The 21,778-nt window shown below is 37.4% G+C and overlaps 1 protein-coding gene across 1 annotated transcript in view; it reads right to left on the bottom strand.

Moving 5' to 3' along the window:
- The window catches only part of Tnks (tankyrase), an 82,537-nt gene that overhangs the window by 5,667 nt on the left and 55,092 nt on the right, over window positions 1-21,778 (bottom strand). The window contains exons 14-18 of the mRNA XM_081763138.1: window positions 20,033-20,193; window positions 16,904-17,067; window positions 8,640-8,823; window positions 2,649-2,757; window positions 2,269-2,425 (exon numbers count right to left, since the gene is read on the bottom strand). Coding sequence (XP_081619264.1) covers window positions 2,269-2,425; window positions 2,649-2,757; window positions 8,640-8,823; window positions 16,904-17,067; window positions 20,033-20,193 — 775 coding nt within the window. The remainder of the gene's footprint in view (window positions 1-2,268; window positions 2,426-2,648; window positions 2,758-8,639; window positions 8,824-16,903; window positions 17,068-20,032; window positions 20,194-21,778) is intronic.

The raw sequence follows: 21,778 nt of genomic DNA, 5'->3' as shown, positions 1-21,778 counted from the left end.
GGCCCATAGCAGCTGGGAATGTTTGGCGCAGAATATCGTCAAAAATAATTTGCTTTAGAATATGCGAGCCAGTTAAGAACTTTTTATCTCCCCATCAGCTTGGTGTTTGTGTTCCTAATGAAGCCGAGGCAACTGTTCACGCAACCCGAGTTTATTTCTCTTCTACTCACAGCGCTACTAAGGCGGTTGTAAAGTTGCATTTTCGTAACGCATTTAATGAGCTTCGCCGGGATACTATGCTTGCCGCAGTGATGAATGATTTTCCTTCAATTTATCCGTATTTATCAATGTTATGCTCAACCAAGTGACCTGTTTTTCAACGGAAACACTGTTTCTTCTCAGAGAGGTGTACAACAAGGTGATCCTCTGGGCCCACCACTTTTTGCTTTAATTATACACTCTTTAGTTAAATCACTGAATACCGAATTAAACATTTGGTACTTAGATGATGGAACAACTGGTGGTGAACCCGAGGTGGTTCTTTCATCCTTAATAGAAATAAATAAGAAGGCATAGCTTCTTGGCTTGCATCTTCACTTTTCTAAATGCGAGATGGGTTGTCTTGGAACAGATGAAACCACATTCGACGAAATCTTTAGAAGATTTAATGAGGCTGCACCAGGCATACGTCCTCTAACAATTCAGAATGCTTGTCTTCTAGGTGCTGCTCTCACGTCGGAAGTACTCATGAAAGTGCTATTGAATAAAATATCTAATTTAGAATTATTCTTGTCTCGATTTTCCTCAATTTCAGCCCATTCATCCTTTTTTCTTTTACGGGCATCTTAAGCAATTCCTCGTTTAACCAATTTTTTTACGATGCTTTCCATCTTGGCATGAGAGTTCTTTGCTGGAAAAATATTATACTGTCCTGAAAACTGGCATTGAATCAATTTTGAACTGCTCCTTAAATGACGACTCTTGGATGCAAGCATGTTGGCTTGGGCGGTCTTGGTATTCGACGAGCTGTGGATATGGCGATTCCTACATTCTTAGCGTCATACCATGGGTCTCTGCGTTTAATCGAAGCTCTCCTTCCACAGGGTTATTGTTTGCACCCAGATGGTTCAGTTCAGGAAGGCTCTAATAAGTGGGCAAGCTTAGCAGATACAAACCTCCCAGAAATTAGCAAAAAGTGTTATCAGCCATCTTGGTATACACCAATTGCATCTCAATTACATAATCATCTGTTACAATCTGTTGTGGTTCCGGAAGATAAAGCCAGGCTCCTTGCTGCCTCACCTCCCCAAGCGGGTACATGGTTGATGGCGATACCTTCTCCGCCTTTAGGCCCTCATTTGTCAAATGAAAGCTTCCGAATTGCTGTTGCCTTACGTTTAGGTTTAGCTGTTTGTGAGCCTCATCGCTGTCCAGCTTGTGGAGATGAGGTTAACCAACGTGGTCTGCATGGCTTTTCATGCATGAAGAGCGCTGGTAGATTCGCCCGACACTCCTCAGTTAATGATGTAATACTGCGAGTTCCTATCACAGCTGGAATTCCTTCAATACGGAAACCTTCTGGTTTTTGTCGTTCTGATTGAAAGCGACCGGATGGGATGACACTGGTTCCACGGATGAGAGGTAAATGTTTGTTGTGGGACTTCACATGCGCTGATACATACGCTCATTCAAGTTTCCCGCTGTCACTAATGAACGCTGGAGCTGTTGCTAATAGCAGAGAAACTGAAAAGCAAAGAAAATACAACCACCTTTATGAAAGTTTTGTTTTCATTTTAATCGCTATTGAAACCAGTGGTGCTTAGGGTGCAAGAAGTCTTGATTCATTAGGGAGGTAGGAAGACGCATTTCTTGTGTTTCGCAGTTACGCAGTTATGATTATATGACTGGTTATTTATTTTCCTTCTTATTTGAAATGAATGAAGATTAGTGGTATGATTTTGCTAATTTCTATACGGTTGCTTAACTATACTTTATTAATTTGTACGTAGATTTTAATATTACATATATTATGCGAGATAAATGAATACTATACGTTAACAAATCACATCGGAGGACATTTCAGTAGTCCTCTGTTAACTTTAACGCAAAAGGGAAAATACTTCCTACCTTAAATCTATACCTAAAATGACACTTTTAGGAGCAGTCATACCTTTCTCAGTGCCCTTTAAAGAAACATTTCGCTGATCGGAGTAAAACTGGTGTTTCCGGGCCAAGCACAAATATTAATAAAATCAGAAAGTACCATATAATCTGCATGTGGATACCAAATATATATTTTTACAAAGGACAAAGTAACTAGAAGTTTACCTGTTCTCCACGATAAACAACATACTCAGGAAAATTCAATCCACCGGCGCTGGGTCTACCCATTACTGAATGGTGTCCAGGAGGCGCATGAGCCATTTTCATTGCACTAAACTGTAGAAACGATTTTCCTAAAGTAACTCTGCACAATAGTAAATGCCTAGAAAAAGGATTGAAAACATGAAAACTACATTAATTGAGGAAACGACATTACTCAACAACTGTGTTCTTACATATATATATATTTGACTTCATGAACAACTATTCTGCAATATGTTTGTACGCATGAAATAGAATTCTACCAAAATTAAAACAGAGACTGTTAATTTAAAATCTGAGTACGAAATATAGTGATACGTTTGTTCTCTTATCAGTTCACATACCTATGACATATATAACAAGATCTATCCTTGTGTACTGGACAGCCCGTTCCTCCTCCGATCCCGTACACATATTGATTACTCTTAGAAGAGTGCTCCGCAAAATAGATACCTGAAACAAAGAATCGTAATAAGAACAGTACTACATAAGTATAGAAAATGAAGAAACAACCGGAAAATTTTACACCATATCTTCTGTAGATATAGATACAACATGACTCTTTCATATCTTACATTATCAATTTATTTCACGTGTATCTACTAAAGCATGCCATAAGGTAATAAAACAAATTTTATTATAACCCAGTAACATATTATTAGGAAAGTTCTGCATTGTACAAACGATCTTCATACATTATTCATTAATTCCTGCTAGTATGAAACACAGGATCTTTTCCTTGCTGTTTCTCATCCTGACGTAAAGTAAGGATTCAATTTACAATGATAAACTCATAACTGTACAGATCATTGTACGTTTGTTACAACCATGATTTCTATTCTTACTTAAACTCCTCACTAGGAAGACAAAGATAATTTCAATGTTTATACTAAAACAGAAAGACCATAAGCATTCTACTATAAGGAAGGAAAGAAGTAGGAATAAAAGAAACATCCAAGAACAGTACAATAGTTGCAAACAGTCCACCAGAGCGCTACATTGGAATGTAAACTCACATAAAAATGTTGCGGAGGTTAAAAGTGGAGAAAATTTACGTAGAACATCTAATGGAAATGATTGAACTGTAAAAACACAAGAGGGGAAGGTATAAACAATAAAAGAAATTTACATATATACAAGGTAAGTCAAAAGACTTTTTGATACTTTTATTTTGAAAAATCTGAGAGAAAAATGTGGAATCTGTTAATGAGAAATGACAGTAGAGAAAAGCACATCAACCTGTAGGCTACATGAAGATCATGGTGCATATCAAGTGATGCTGGCGTGAGTTTAGGAATCTGAAGGTGTAATTGTTTCTTTCATATCTTATATGATTTGCAGGTTATCACTTATTAATGGTATGCGATATAGTGGCAGTCGGCGTACGCACTCCGATGCAGGAGGAAGTCCGATGAAATGTGGATACAACGTGTGATGATTTCGTTCGTATAGGTGCCTATATCACGGTTTCTCAGCACCCAGCATCTGCTTCAAACTGCCCCGCAGACAGAAATACAGAAGTGTGAAGTCAGGTAATCTGGGTAACCATTCCACGGGGCCACGGCAACCAATACTCTTTCCTGGAAGTTGTGCATTGAACCACTGACATACACCAACGCCATAATAGAGAGGGAACCCATCGTGGCGAAAATACGTAAGAAGGAAAGTTGCCGTTTGAATTCGGAAGGGAAGGAAACCTGTTACTACAGGAGCGTCAGGTACTGTTGAGCCGTTAAGCTGGTGTCGATGAAAAATAGACCGATGATGTGTGTCCCATATGTCACACCAAACCATTAACTTTGCGAGACTATGCTCCTTAGTCGGGTCAATCCATTCGTATTACTGTCACACCAGTACCAAATTTATACAGACTGATCTCCCATTCAAACAGAAATAGGCCTCATCGCTGAACAGTATGCCACGTGTACACGAGGAATCTAGTTCGTGTTGGCTGTACGTCACATGCACAAATCTACTTGTCGATTTGGGTCATCCTCATCTAATTTATGCTGCATGTGCAGCTTCTAAGGATGCCAGCGACTAGTATACAATATCCGGACAATGGATGACTGATATCACTTTCCAGTGAAAATCGACGAGTATTGTGTTCGGGACTCTTCACAAACGACGATAGAACTGTCATTATCGTCTCCTCATTGGTGGCAATCTTTGGTCGTACACTATCTCACCATGTTGTGCAATACTGAATGTCTGGGTGCCGTCTGTTCTAGTTCTCTGCAATGTTTCTTGAACTGTTTCCCAAATATCGTTAAAAAAAAAAAAGCATCAGATTACATGCAACAGTAAGAGAATCTGTAACAATGACACTTCAAACTTTCGGTGTTCATAATGTGCACACCATACAATATATGAAGGACACAATTTACACCTTTGGATACCTGAGCTCGCGCCGCTGTTACCTGAAATATGATCATATGAACTACTAATTAAAAAAATAATGAAAACAACAATATAAAATGTAGGAAATATAACGAAAAAAAAAAGTAATAAAGACAAAAATAGGACTGGACTGAGAACAATGACTTGGATATTACAGACGGTTACGACCCGAGAAGATGAGATAAGGTGGTAATGTAAATATCTTACCATCTTTTTCTGATGAATATGGAATATTTTGGAGGAAGAATTTACTGACGGTACTTACATGTTAAGTATGGTCAAATATACTATTATGATTAATGTCCGGATTTGTATGTAATTACATATTTTTCCTTCATATGTAGGTTCGTCAAATCCTTAAATGTTTGTGATTCACACCTGTAGGGTGCTTCAATTCAAGTTTCATATTACATATTTTGATCAATATTATATATTTCTATGGTTTCTACATATTTTTTTTTTTTTTTTTTTTTTTTTTTACATAAAACTGTCTTAAAATTTTGCATTTACTGAAATTTTAATTTAAAATAAAAAAATAAACTCTCCAACTGTGCAAGGCTTGCATCTAGATTCAATTTTGTCATGTCTATCTTTTAGTTTCTTTACCGAAAGAGAAATCTTTTTATTATTATTATTTGTCAAACCATGTTTCGCAGAATTTTCGCCGATAACAAAAGAAATATTAGAAGAAACAAGTAAAGATCCTCCCTCCGGGGTACATTAGCAGCGCTCTTTATTCTCAACTCTGGAGGAAGACAGATCACGTGCCTAACAGGCGACTGGCCAGGAAATTCCTAAAATGAAGTCTATTTGATTGTTATCGGAGGTCGGACGGAAAAAAAAAATGAAAGCAAATCTTGCAATTCAAGTTAAAACTGTATACTAGTGTACTGTGCTTCTGTGGACGAAACAACAGACGTTTTGAGACGTTATGTAGCAAATTTAGTGATTGGAAAGTTACGTGAAGATGCTCCATCTAAATCCTATCTTATTGCGAGTAAATTGCTGGAACGCACGAATCATTCCACGATTGCTCGCTTTGTAAATGATGTCTTATAAGTGTTCAGACGCCGGGAAGGGTTCAGGAAGAAAAGGTCCTTACTCTCTATACAGACAGTGCAGCGTACATGTTAAAAGCGGCTAGAGCACTTACAGTTTTTTACTCTCACTTAATTCATTTCACCTGTATGGCCCATGCTCTTCAGCGTGTTGCTGAAGAGGTGAGAGACAACTTTTGCGAAGTAAATCAACTAGTTTCTTCCACGAAAAAAAAAATTGTTTGTTGAGGCGCCACAACGTGTTCAAGTTTACAGAGATCAACTGCCAGACATACCAATTCCTCCGGAGCCTGTGCTAACGCGATGGGGCACTTGGATACAGGCAGTACATTTCCACAATGAACATTTTCAAAAAATTAAGCCTGTTGTTCATTCATTTCCATTGGAGTCTGCTGTGTCAGTTGGCATTGCTCAGAAACTGTTTAATGACTCAAAAGTAGCGTGTGATATCGCATACATAGACAGCAATTTTGGTTGGCTACCTACAAGCATTAAAAAGCTAGACTGTTGGGCGGCCTCTTTCGGAATCCATGGAAATCATGGAGGATGCAAAGAGACTGCTGCAAGGTGTGTGTTGGAGATGTAGGAGAAAAAGTTCGAAAGAAACTAAATCAGTGCTGGAAAGAAACCCGGGTTACGACAGCCTATTGGCAGTGTGTGAGATTCTCAGTGATGAAGATATTTCCTCCAACTATTTGGTCTAGGAATTAATTCGTGCGGTTGGTACGCACACATTGAAGCTGTAGTACAAACACAAAATACATAAATACCTTAAGAAAAATATTGTCCATCGCTAGCCACCACTTTCGCCCATCTGTCAGGCAATGTACGGATTCCGTGGCGAAAGAAGTCCTCATCCTTGGAAGCGATCCAGTCAGAGACCCATGTTTCGATATCTTCTGAAGAAGTAAACCGCTGTCCAATCAAATCGTTGTTCATGCAATCGAACAAGTAGTAGTCCGAAGGAGCAACGTTTGGTGAATACGGCGGGTGGGGTAAAACTTCCCATCCGACATTTTCTAAATAGGTTTTGACCGGTTTTGCGACATGTGGGCGAGCGTTATCATGTTGAACAATAAGTTTATCATGTCTGTTCTCCCATTCTGATCGTGTTCTGGCCAGAGCTTGCTTCAAACGCATTAATTGTCGTCGATAACGTTCTCCATTCATAGTTTCACCCGGTTGCAGCAGCTCATAGTACACCACACCTTTCATATCCCACCATATGCACAGCATAACCTTTGCACAGTGAATATCTCGTTTTGGTTGTGATGGACCTGGTTCACCTGGTTTCACCCAGGTCTTTTTTCGTTTAGGGTTCTCGTAATGGATCCACTTCTCATCACCCGTAATAATTCGATGCAGAAACCCCTTTCTGCTCTGTTGTTGAAGCAGCAATTCGCAAATGGTTTTTCGTCTTTCAACGTCTCTGTCTTTCAATTCATGTGGAACCCAATGTGACATCTTTTGAATCATTCCCATGGCTTTCAAGCGTTTGGAGACTGTTGTTTGATCAACGCCTAATGCTGCTGCAAGTTGTTCCTGCGTTTGACACGAATCCTGCTCGAGCAATGCTGTCAATTCTTCGTCTTGAATTTTTTTTTGGCTGTCCAGCTCGCTCTTGGTCTGCCAAGCCGAAATCACCACTTCTAAACCGTGCAAACCACTTCTGACACGTTCGCTCAGCTAGAGCATGGTCACCATACACTTCCACCAAAACACGATGACTTTCAGTCGCACTTTTCTGCATGTTAAAGTAATGCAGCAGGACACCCCGCAAAAACACTTTATCAGGCACAAATTGCGCCATGTTCACTTAACTACAAACTGGTGTTGTTGACGCTTTAATCCACTGCCCTATACTACGAACGATACGCGATGACAGGGGTTTGCAACACATGTGTGGATACACGGAACTGTGGGACGCTCCGTTCGTTGCGCCATCTCTTGTCCACCCGCACGAATTAATTCCTAGACCAAATATATCCCCCTGTTGAAATAAGCTCCTGTTACCTCATGTGATGTGGAGACATCATTCTCTGCATACAAGAATATTTTATCCAATCGCCGACAAAATTTTACTTCTGATCATTTGGAAATGTACCCTGTAACCCATTGTGCAACAACACACAGTTGAAGTGCAGGCACACCTTTTGTGAGTACTTTATTTCAAATTAAAAATGTTCATTAACAGAAATATTCTTCAATCTTAGTTCAGCTGGTATTGTTTAAAAAATATAGGACTGCTTTTCCCTGCATGAAATAAATATGTATAAAACAATACATTTCGTCTTAAGTTGCTTTTAGTATTTAAATCTGTATCTTGCGTATAATTCATTTCAAGATGGGCCGTGGTGACGGATGTGCATTTAATGTAAAAGGTTCTAGAGTTGAAACGGGACCACACACCACATGAGATTTCTCACGTACAAATGCCGTATGCATTGCTTTCCTCGGGGCTTTCCTGTTTCTCTCTAGCCGATTCACATCTTCCTTCATTCGCGTCTGATTTTTATTATCCTGCAATTAGTCACGTCAGTGACGTATGGATGTCTCAGCTGTTCAAGCATTTCACTTCATTGGGGGACTTGCATTAAGCAGAATAAAGCGTAGTAGATTTTCCTTTTTATTTTCATAATTCGTTTAAATATTGCATATTCTTATATAATATTACATATTTCTTACATTTTTAAGCGATTTTTGTTACATATTTATGTACATATTTAGGGGGTTGATATTACATAAAAATCCGGACTCTAGTTATGATAGACTGTATGTTATGAACTGCGAACTTATTATATGCTATCTCAATTTAACGAAAAATGTAAGAAGTTACATGAATAGAATATATCAATGACTGACTTAACGAGCCCTTACCTGCACCAAACATTCCACCGATGTAAGCATGTCGCTCATCAAAACCCTTTTGTACAATAGCATTGATAAAAGGTGATCCATGGAAGAGCATACGTTCGTTAGGTTGATTATTATTCTCTTCTGCCACCTCCTGTCGACGATGAGAATAGCGTTCCCAGAGTTTCCGATTTTGAACTTTTTGTATCTGAAAAATAGACATATGTTTTAGACGAGATAAGAGACTAAAGTTCTTTCTTCATTCATCATAGACTAGCTTACGATTCATACATAGTTTTGGACATTTCACTACTAAGACCAGGCAAGTCGTCCATTTTATCTTCTACTCTCATTCTCTTTTTGCCTTTATATATTATATTAAGAGTGGATGTTATTTTTACGTCGCAAATTGCTATTTAAATAAAAAAAACTAAATTTGCATAGTAATTTGTAAGTTTTATATAGCAATTTCCGCAGTGTAAGAAAATATTATTATTTAACTGTTTTATGTAAATAAGAAATAAAAAACAATGCTTCTTTATATCACAAACAATAACAATAAAGAAAAAAATGTCAGTTATATTTTAAGAAAATAAAGAGAGATTGTTTTGAATGCGTTCATATCGGATTTTCTGTTGGGTACTGAATCCATATCGAATTCATTTTTACGAAAGACACAATACGTTAATTTCCTAACTGACACTGTAGCCACACACTACTCGAATCTGGTTCATTTTTCCACTTTTAGAAGTTCCAAACCAAACACTACTTTTTTTCCTCCACTTTCAACGGCAAGCAAGAGGGCTTAGCAAAAAGAATATTTCTGGATTGACCTTTTCAGGACGGATAGGGATTTCAAGAAAATTGTAGAAATTTACGTTGGCGGCCATAGTACCCTTTCTAATTGTCACAGGGACAAGAACTATACCTTGTTGTAAAGTCAATGGAACACCGATTCTAATGAGCTAACTTTTGTTGCACCCATAGAAGAAGAAAAAAAGATTTTTAAAAAATGAGATTTTTTTTTTTGTTTTTGGAAATTTGTGAGGCTGGCAACACTGTTACTTGTCGTACGCAGAAAAAATATTTTCACGAGTACGCCAGAGATTGGGCACAATCATGTAAAAAATGAATGGCGAAAGTTCAATACCAAGTTCCGAACGTGTTTCTTACGGGAATTACTCTGTACAAATTATTCGAAATATATTTTGGCCTACCCTGACGTTGGGATGATAAAGGATTTAGTATTCTTCGGGATGAGTTTGAAAAGGCTATATCTGAGATTAGGAATGGAAAGGCAACAGGAATAGATAACATACCAATTGAATTCATTAAAAATATAGGAGACAAGGGAAAGAAAGAATTGTGGCAACTATGCAATGAAATATATGAAACAGGAGAATGGCCAGGAGACTTTCTGAAAACGATCATGATACCGATGGCTAAGAAATCGAACCCAAAGAGATGTGAGGATTATAGAACTATTAGTCTCATATCTCATGCAGCTAAAATTCTGCTCCGAATACTGAACAGAAGGTTATATGGAAGAACAAATAAAGATGTTGAGGAAGAGCAGTTCGGGTTCAGAAGAGGCAAGGGCACAAGAGATGCTATTGGATTATTACGGGTGATCGGTGAAAGATTTATAGAAAAAGGGAAAGAGGTGTATGTTGTATTTATTGATCTAGAAAAGGCTTTTGACCGCGTGAATTGGGAATTGTTGTTGGGAGTTCTAACAAAGATAGGGTTGGAATGGAAAGATAGAAGACTCATAAAAAACTTATACATGAACCAACAAGTAAGTGTTAGAATAGGGGAAGAACTGACGGAAGAGAGTGCAATTGGAAGGGGAGTTCGACAAGGATGCTGCCTCTCGCCAACACTATTTAATGTCTATCTAGAAGAGATAGTGAAAAAGAGCCTACATGATGATGATGGCATTTCGGTAGGAGGTAGAATGATTAGATGCATAAGATTTGCAGACGATATGGCCCTTGTTGCAGAATCTGAAAAGAAAATCAATAAAATGTTAGAAAAAATGAGAAGGGGCTTTGAAGAATATGGGATGAAAATAAATGTTAGAAAGACAAAAGCCATGGTGATTGGAACGAAGGGGTCTGTGTCAAATATAAAAGTAGGAGGGGAGAAAATAGAACAAGTGAATAGCTTCCGATATCCTGGGTAGTGTTCTTAGTAATGACATGAAATGCGAACGTGAAATAAAAGCAAGGATAGGAATGGTGAAAGAAGCCTTTAAAAGAAAGAAAAGTCTGTTTTGTGGGACCTTGAACAAAGAGTTGAGAAAAAGACTCATAAAATGCTTCGTGTAGAGTGTTGTGCTGTATGGGGCGGAAACGTGGACATTGCGTAAGGGTGACGAAAATCGACTGGAAGCCTTCGAAATGTGGGTGTGCAGAAGAATGGAAAGAGTTAGTTGGGTCGAGCGGAAAACGAATGAGAGAGTGTTAGAAATGGTGGGTGAGAAAAGAACACTTTTAGATATTATTAGGAAGAGGAAGAGAAACTGGTTGGGACATTACCTAAGAAGAGATTGTATCATGAGGGACGTCTTAGAGGGTATGGTGGCGGGAAAGAGAGGGAGGGGGCGAAAGAGACTACAATTAATGGATGATATTAAAACAGAAAGATCATACGCGAAGACGAAAAGGTTAGCGGAGGATCGTGGAGCATGGAAGCTTCTCAGCTGCGGCAAATGACCTGCCAATAAAGGCAGAATACCTATGATGATGATGATGACGTTGGCAGTCCTAACGACGCCCCTAGTTTTCAGAGATATGAGCCACACCTCGTCGGAAAGCTTATGGGACACAGATTCCAACGATGTAACTTTTGTGGCCCCGTGGCGAAGTCGTGCCGAACTCGTGAAAGTAGAAGAAAATAATAATAATACTAAAAAAAAATTAATTAAAAATACATTTTTTCGAAGTTTGTGGGACGAGCAACACTATTATTTGTCGTACCCAAGAACAAAAGTTCTCACATATACGCCAGACATTGGTGACCATTGTACAAAAAAATGAAGGGCGTATAACAACGAAGCAAAAGATTCGGAACATCGTACCTACGTGAACCATCCTCTATGATTTTTGTTGTACTGTCGTTTACCTTGACGATGGCAACTCTTGCGACGCCCCTAATTCTCACAGAGATATGAGCCATACCTCACTGCAAAGCTCAAGGAACCTAGATTCCAACAAGGGAACTTTTGTGCCTTCCTTGCGTATGACAAATAACGGTGTTGCCATAGACCCAAAAACTTCGAAAAAGTATTTTTCCTGACTTTTTTTGAATTTCTTCTTTTAGGGGCTGGGCACGAAAGCCCCAAAAGTTACCTCATTGGAATCTGTGTTCCATAAACTTTCTAGCGAGGTATGACATGTCTCTGTGACCATTAGCGACAAATCCCCCCCCCCAAATTCTGAGGGGAGGGAGAACTAAAAACATCAAAATTCCCCCGTACCCTTCCGCTGCAGGACCCCCAATGTAAATGAAATGCACACCGTTGGAAAGTTCCATCCTTCATGAAAAGATAGACACCTAAATAATCTCTCTAGGTTAATTAGGAGCCGAGCTATGGTGATTTAAACTGCTGGCTCAACCCTTGAGCCGTTCGTTATGAAAAGGTTAATGCTATTTAATACTCATAAGCGTCATTTAGGAGCTCCTTACCAGAGCTTGAAATAACCATGAAAAGACAGGACAGAAAAGAGGATACTGCTTATGTCGCGTGTTCTTGCTCTGAAACCTAAGATGGGGTCTTGTACCTCGAAATCTCATTAAGTCCCTCTTTTTCCAGATACAATATAGTGTCGACGCACAGAAGGTATCGTTGTTGTCAATTCTATGATCAGCCTTCAGTAATACTTTACGTTGTGTGGATTGGATTAGTTTGTACAGGTGTATTACTGAGAACCTTAAAGAGTGAAAATTAGGTTTTCGAACGTGGGAATATTTATCATTGATCGTTTACTAGTATAAAACTAGTATAAGTGATACCGGAAAACAAAAGATCTGTCTTAATTAAAGATAATGATATCGATGGTGTTAAGGTAAAACGTCGTAAGCCTCATTTCCAACTTTTGTCAGAACAGCAGAAAAACAACCCGTAACTTCCATTTACATCCTTGCAAGACACAAGTATAAAAAGTGATTTATTTGCCTTAATAATACACACAAGCTTACAATATTTTTCTCACTTATGGCCTGACCTATACTGAGCTGAATAAGATAAAATTCCACATTTTCAATTTTTTGAGGGTTACGACCTTTTACCTTAACACCGAATACTGTTTCTTGTTGCAGTACTTCACTTCAGTAATATATTATGAATCGCTAAATGTACCGCATTTTGCGATGCAATATCCCGTTAAAAATGTTGATTATCATATATTTTATATATAAGAGTGGTGCAAAAATTTTTTTTTGCGAATTTAATTGCGCATAGTTGCTAATATTGTTCCTTTCCTACAAGTACATTTCACTGCAAAAATAATCAACTCAATTGGATAATATTTAGGGGTCACTCAAGCAACACAAAGTTGTGCCATAGGATGCATACAATTATGTCGTATACGAGACATATTGGAGGTTTAAAAATTCAATCCTTGTACAGTAAATTGTACTTTTTGCCCCACAAAATGAATTATTTATTATTATTACTAAACTTGCAAATAGCTATTATCAAAATTACCATTTATTGATTCCAAAATAAGTGAGATACCTCTAAATATGCAGTTGCTGTTCATTTTAAACAGCAAAAATAAGGTTATTAACGCAGTTGGCAATTTTTCAAAGTGCTCTTTCGAGCGTCTGAAACACGCTTTCTGGGGCCCTCAACAACCTGAATGAGGCCCTGCATTTCACTTTCTTTTTTTGTGATTGACTCATTGAAATAAGGGCCACTGAACGTTCAGCAGCATCGTTAACAACCTTTAGTGACTCGACGATTCGTTTCTCCTTTTGGAATTAATCCAAGTTACTCCAGTGCTCGGGATCACATTGGAACATGAAATTAATGTCAACTCGAAGAGAACGTAAGGCGCAAAGAGAGGCTGAATTAATCAAATCATGAAGATTCTTTGTTTCTAAGCCGTGGCAGTCTGTGTGTTTTATGCCTCTTGAACTCCAATTTTCTTTACAAGCCTTAAGACGATTTATAGTATTCCGCTTGCCCTTGAAAGATAACTTCTCAGAGAACAGTAAGAGTGGAACTAACTCTGCTTCAAGATACCACAAGTGAGTTTGAAACTTGTTCATTGCAAATTCAGACACGAGATTTATTCACTATGGCGTATTGTTTGATCTGCTTGAACAGAAGTAAGTTGTTGACGGGGGCATCACATGCCTTGGGACACGAAATCCACGCTTTCACGTATATGAGACTTGCAAATAAACACACTTCCCGCAGATTTTTTTCCTCTTTGAATGTAAGCTTAAACATTTCGTGGAAAATTTATATCTTGAAGCAGCATATTACCTTTCCCATCCAACGAGCCATATGGTAAGCAACCTGGTGACTTGAAACGGTACTCCTTTGGAAATTCACCAAGTCTCAACAGGCAAAGCTCTATCATTTCTTTATAGTCATCACGGGAAACATAGTTATTATCTTCCTTATGTACAAGACAATTTTGTAGAAACATAACTTCATTTTTCAGTGTTCGTACATATGGCATGGAAAGGCGTTCGTCTTCCAGCGCCTTAAAATTTAGGGTTTGGTCAAAACTCTTAGAAACGTTGAAACAGTGGAATATTAGGACCTCTAGTATGTTCTCCAAAATTGTGGGAGATGCATAATTAATTAGATGACATTTATCCGTATACCAATCACAAATATAACTCCGTTTCTCTTCCAGTCGTGGACTTATGTCTTATATTTATGTCTACACTAAAACGTCATTTCAGGCACGTAGCCAAGGGGGAAGGGGTATGGACCCCCTTCGAAACCAAAAAATGGAAAAATTAAGGAAGGATTAAACAAAAAGAAACGAGTAAAAGAAGAATCAGCGTTAAAAATAGAAAGCCACAGCAAGCGTTTGGTTACTCTTTCTTATGAGCAGCTTTGTGTGGAGGAAACGGGGAGGGGGGGGGGTAAGTTAAAAATGGATATTGTAACGGGGTTATTTCATGTCACGGACCCCTTCTAACCCTATTACGAAATTCTGGCTATTTTAAATGTTGTTTTTGGATGAAATTCACAAGCATTGCACAAAACAACGAAAAGGTTCATCACCGCTTAAATGTGAATACGTTCAATATTTCAAATAACAGGTATGGGACCTCTTTTTTTTTTTTTTTTACTGCGATGAAATTTTTTGTTCAGTATATTTAGACTACATGGATCAAAATTGGCAACTATGCGTTTAGATCAGAGATCTTTTTTTCTTTACCATTCTATGCTGGACCACCCTAATATATATCTAGTGACGAATCCAGGATATGATCAAGGAAGGGGCTAAACCATAGTTTGCTGCTTTATCCAATAAAGCAGGATTGAAGCCCATTTTATCCAGTATATACCTGAGCGTCAAGGGGGAAGGCTATAGCTCCCTTGGATCCGCACCTGTATATATATATATATATATATATAAAATGGGCCATTTATCTTCGTATGGCCTTGTAACTTCAAACTAATTGAAAAAAAAAATGTACGATGCAACCATCGATACGGGGACATGTTTTGATATATTCCGCAATACCATCAGATCAACAGAGTTGCCAAAGCAATGTAGTTATAATTTTTAAATGGCACTACAACAGTATTACATATTTCAAATCTACATATTAAATGAAAACTTACAGAATCACATCTATTATTCAGTATTGCAAACTAAGGACGCTACAATGCCACAAACACAATATTTTAAAGACATCTACAACAGTAATAACAGAAGAAAGCGGACAGGATAATGTCCATTCAGAACACTTTAGTATCAAATACTACGACTATGCTAAGAATACGAACAAAGTTACAAGGAATTCAAAATTTGATTTTCTTCGAAAGACACGTGCCTAGATATGTATCACATTTAATTACGCAAATAGTTTCAATAAATATGAAGATCATAGTGTCGTTTATAGCAATTTGATATATCAAACCCTTCCGGAGATACAAAGACGTAGGTACCGGTAATTACATGGTTTTAAGCAATATATCAAACCGCCAACGTTTATATCATAGAAACGATTGAAATGTCAAATTGCTGTAGACGGCATTATGATATTTACGATTATTGGAAACCTACTATGTAACTGGATATGATACTTATATCAGCACATTTTCGACAAAAATTTTTCGTAAAAAGTTCAATTTTCAATCTTTTAAGTAACTGTATCTACTTATTCGAAATATGTCATACCATGATCATAGTAGACACTAAGATCTTTGGGTATGCATTGCCCCGCCCGTGTCACTTGGATTATTACTATTGTAGAGGCCTCCAAATTTTGATCTCTGTGGATGTTTCTGATACTGTACGTTGTTAATTTGTAACAATGAATAATAAATCTGATACTGTTTAATATGCAGATTTGATACGATACGTCTTCGTTTAATATGTAGATTTGAAATATGTAGTAAACTGACGCAGTGCTATTTTTTTAAATATGTAACTATGTTGGGTTAGCAACACTGTTAATCTAGTGGCACTGTAAAGTATGTCAAACAATATCCCCCTGTCGATAATTTGCACCACACAAATTTCAGCGTTTCTTTTAATCACTTATTTTTATAAACCTCCACCCTGCGTAGTCACTACCAACACTTTATTCTAATTTTAGAATTACTGAACGTTGAAGCATAATATTCATTACAACACAAAACACATTACGCAAACTAGCTTTTATCATTTCAATAACCCAACTGAAAGGATCAGTGACGACATCTCGCACAAATTAAAATTAACTGTAACTCGAATATACAATTTGCAGATTATTGGGCCAACTAGTCAGCAGTTTTCTTCATCCCAAACCATCTTGAAAAGACATAGATCTTCGGTAATAATAATAATATGAAAAAGTGCCAAAAGTGAGTTATGCTTCTTCTTAGAGTCAAGTTCGGAAGTAAAGTCCTTTTAATGAAATTCTTTTCATATGAAACTTGCGAATGAATTAACTGTTTACATTATCGTATTGTATAACATTATTCACACTACCTTCATATTTACTTATAAAACTGCACCAAAATTGGCTTATCCTTTTGGAAGTTATTGCAGAAAGGAATTTTATTAGAATCAATTTTTGAACGCACAAATAAAGAGAAAATATACCCTTATGATGTTGTAGCGAGAGAATACTCCTCCTGAATGTCCATTGTCTCGATGTTCTCGTATAGTTGATTGCATCTCTTCCTCCACCGTCACATACTCCTTATCTTCACTTAGAAGATCAACAAGAAGGGTTCCAGGTGTTGGTGGTGGTGACCATAACGACGCTGCAATAATACCAATGATTATTTTCATACGAAATAAAACCTATCAGTATAGAATGTAAATTCTTACAATGATGATATTCTACCTGCTAGTTTTAAAGTTATACTTCGATACAACACTGCCAGTAAAAACAGATTGCGCTACTTTAGCATTTCATTACAATATCTAAAAATGTACGTTAATGTGAATGTACAGGCAGACTGCACAAATTCATACAGTGGCATAACTTCTATTAGATAACATAACTTCTTTAAAAAATAAATAATAATAATAAAAAAAAAATAAGTACAAAGCTCTAGCGCTCAATTTCGAAGTTATTGTCGCCTTCTAGCGATTCACATTAATAACTACCGACTCTACAATCTAATCCTTCACCGAATGCAAAGCTACAAATCCCGCAGTTCAAATATCCACTCATTTCTAACTTAATTATAATAGAAAGCTTCTTCATGAAGTGTGTTTAATTTAATATTGTTAATATTTTTCTTTCAAATCATTCACTTACTTAAATATAAATATGAAACTAACAATGGTTTTAAAAAAAATCGTAAATAATCTTTTTCTTGCTATCTATCGACAGTAGCGACACAATGAGTGAAATTCCGGTCCGAACGACCTTACTGCTGCTTCGCAAATAGTTAATAAACAGATGTGTAAAATGTGGGAATGTGCTACCACTTGCTGCGCTGCTGCGGCAAGGTAAGAATTATGGGGAATCGGGTAATACTTACTCGATTTAATAGAGGTAAGTTGTTTCCATAATACACTTTATTTCATCAAGAATGTTATTTTATTCAAGTGTTTGCAAATATAAACATCCACTAATTATATATAACTATGCTGCTACCTATTCTATTTTTTCCCTGAGAGGAGCTTACTTTCTCAGTGAGTGTCACCAATACCAAATATGTGCAAGTAAATAATATATTCATAAATTTTGAAGACTCTCCGCCATATATATATAACGATATGTGGGTCAAATGTTCAGAGGGTCAAAAGGAACATGTAATACTAGTAAAAATTTCAGAGAAACTTTGGGTTGAATTTTCAAGAACTGGATAAGATAAAACGAATAAACTCTACGGCTTAAGGAACTCGAAGGTTTATCACAGCAGAAACATACTTTCTCCACTAGATTCTATTAATGCCCTTCCATTCAGCTGCTTAGAAGGAATAACTGATGATAATACTATTCTCCTCACCCTTCGGAGTATGATAGAAAGCCATCGAAATCATGACAGGACATACATTTTGGTATCTCAATACCTCATTCCATTTATTTAAGTAACTTCCAAATACAGTTTGTCCGCGTATTTTACGCTAGGAGCATTGACAAACTGTAGCCATATGAGTGGAAGTGGAAGAAAAGAGTCATGGTCTATATTTAAAGGTACCATCCTAATATTCGACTGGTTGAACTGAGGAAACCTCAATCAGGACAGTCGGTCACGAATCAAAATTGGGAAGTTAAAATATGACTATAGAGAACTGGTTAAGATTCCGAAACTGTACAACACTTCTAACCTTGAAAAATCAATATAGTGGGAGCATCCATGTGGTGCAATCAGAACCATTACATGTTGTGGCACGGAATTAAACAGGCACTTGATGTATTCCTAAGAAATCACCTGTCACGCTGCTTATATGTAAGTCCAGAAGGCATACATATTGTCTAGTGAAGAACCGAGACCAATTACATTCCATACACGTTCAGTCACGTGTGGGACAGGGAAGCGGCGATACTCGACATTCCTCGAATACGTAGATATTTCAGAGCACACGTGATCGACCACTGTTCAGCTGAAATATAGTATCTGGAGTTATTTGAAAAAAGCGAATAGACTTTAGAACTTTCCTGGTAGAGCTGTCACTAATGAGGTTGCTTTCAATGCGTAGCAGCCGAGATCGTGTGGTGTATTCAACAGTACCCCACATCATAAGTATGTTGCGACCGCTACAACGTTAAATAATGTAGGCGGACAGATTATACTCACCACGTTAACGTCTAACGCGTATGTGACCATCACTGCAGAATAAGTTGGAGCTAGGTTCACAATAATAGTAATAATGGCAAACAGCATTTAAACAAAGCATAATGCTTTTATTAAAATATCGATGTGTAACAGTTTCGCCAACTAAATTAATCTTTAGCTACATCAGACACATTATAATACAAAGGACAGTTATCACTATACACAAAGACTCCCAAATATCTACTAAAAAGGTCTGTGACTATTTTCCTGGGGTAAGAGGAATGTATTACTTACAAATACAGGGACTGCAATTTTACCCACGGGCCTTACAAGAATGTAGAGCATACCCCATCATTACTCACCCGTCTGAAGAAGAACTGGAAGTAGTAACGCTAAGGAAAAGATTTCTCATCGAGAATGCAAACGCAACTAAAATTGCATAATTTACGCTTTCAATGTCTGATCATATCCCTCTCTATTCCTCCAATCTAGCCCCATCAGTTCAATTGATTGTGAGTTTAACGTCCCTTTCAGCAGCGGGACTACATGATACGGGACCTACTGATTAACGTAAAATCCGAACCACATGAGCTCCCGCCGGGAATCGAACCCGGGTCTCCCACGCCAAAGGCGCATACACTAACCGCTTAGCCACGAAGCTCTCTAGCCTCGTCAGATTACTATGTTTCCCCTCCTCAAAAAACACTTCAAGTATGCCTTTATGCATCAGCTCAAAAGTTGATTAGTGCCACATAATGCTATCTGAGAACAATTTAATTTTTTCTTTCTTTTTGTTAAGTGTCCGCGCAGAAATTTGAGGACCACACAAGTGAGTACACACTCTTCATTGTATTTTATCTGGATCGGACCAAGAATTTTCCAACATCCTATTTTAATATTTCAGTACAGATTTTACAGATAACTGAAAACATACAAAATTGATTCATCATACATAATGCAAAAAATCATTCACATTGGTTATAATGCAACTTACCTGCACTACTATATAGCTTTTCAACGCCCTTAATAAGCTTGTGCCTGTAACCATATGCATGAACTCCGACCTGCTTGAGATCTTCATGGCCCATTTCTGCTAGAATATCGAGGGTTATCTGTTCTCTTTCAAATAGTTCTAGAAGATGATCCAGGCCCAAACTAATAAAAACAAATAAATAAAATAAAAATAGTTCCGAAAGTGAAGAATAATTTACAATGAATTATTTACTTAAAAGTGACGTTTTCACATTAAAGGTCAGCATAAAATATACTTGTTAGATGTTATTGAAAGTACACATGCTGTTTAATATTAAATTGCACATTGAACATTTAAATTTACGTGGAATCATTCCTTCCTATTAAGAAGTTACATGGGAAGAAGAAATGCTGAACAACTTAATTTTCCTGTATTGTGTTTCTCTTGCTGCAAGGTAATGGAAATCCACATTTTAATGAAAACTGAGTTATGCGTGTTTAATAAACCTACATGGTAGACATTTTCATCCAATATTGTCAGATTTGGCTGATAACAGTGCCATCTGTGATTTTTCAAGGGCTTACAGAAAACCATCTACACACTTTGGGAGCAAGACTGTGGCAATTCATAAGGCAGGATGGTTGACATTAGAGGAAAGTGTGTACCACGATCGGAGCCATTGGTCAGATTGTTTCCATGTCCTCATATGGTGGTCTATGGTATGTCTTCAAGACTACACAAACAGAAAATCACAACAACAAATGAGCCAGTGTGAAAATAGCAACTCTCATATGAAGTGTAAGAGTGGCAAGTGAGTCAGGAACAAACGGAAACGTCTACGTAACTTGAGTTTGGAATACACATCAACTACAAGAGAAGATCGATCCCTTGTTCCTGATGAAGACTCTAAATGTACCAAAAAGTTTTTCAAAAAGTTTTTCAACAAGTTGAATGCCGAGCGCAGAAAGAAGCTGTATGTAGCTTATTAGCTTATTTCTATTAACAGAGTGTACGTAAAAAGAAGAAATCCAAAAGGAAAACATCTGTAATTTACACTCTGAAAGATTCTGATGGAGATCGTGTGTAAGCATGCATTTTTAAATATCGTAGGATTACAAAAGCATCGCAAGAGTGGAAAATTTACAGAAGTTGAAACTCAGTAAAGAAACAACACTGAACCCCTTTCCCCCCCAAAAGAAAAAGAATAAACACGGTATCTGACAATGATATCGCTTTTGTAAAGCAGCATATGAAATTCCACCCTTCGTATCACTCTCATTGTTCAAGGGGCAGTGGTGAGACAAAGAAAGTACTTAGGATCTAACTTCAATGTGCAATAAAATATAAAACTCGTATGTTACAATAAGTGCAGAAAACTCTAGAAATTCAGTAAGCGCTGACAAGTACCAAAGTGTTTTGTGGTAGCTATAACATTGGATTTAAAGAATCCGCTATTCATATGTGCAATTTCTGTATCGAAATAATTATCAAAATCGCCGCCGAAGAAAATTTAGAAGCAAAACAGAAGTTAGAAGACATTCGTAAGTTACATCTCCTCACAGTTGAGTGTTACAAACTCATTAAAAAAGCAAAAAGCAGTAGTCAGTGTTAATCCAGAATATGTTCAGGTTATAGCTCTAGATCCACAGCAAGTCCTCCAACACCAAATTTGTAAATGCCACTCATTCTAGCTTTGAACTTCTTATATCAAATAAAAGACAAAAGATGAGAGATGGGTAGTAAACTGATCACTGAAGATAAGATTGC

Source organism: Thermobia domestica, chromosome 1 (assembly GCF_964235325.1).
Source record: "Thermobia domestica chromosome 1, izTheDome1.hap1.1, whole genome shotgun sequence".
Lineage (NCBI taxonomy): Eukaryota > Metazoa > Arthropoda > Insecta > Zygentoma > Lepismatidae > Thermobia > Thermobia domestica.
The sequence above is the reverse complement of the archived record's forward strand: the minus strand, read 5'-3'. Positions and strand labels throughout refer to the sequence as shown.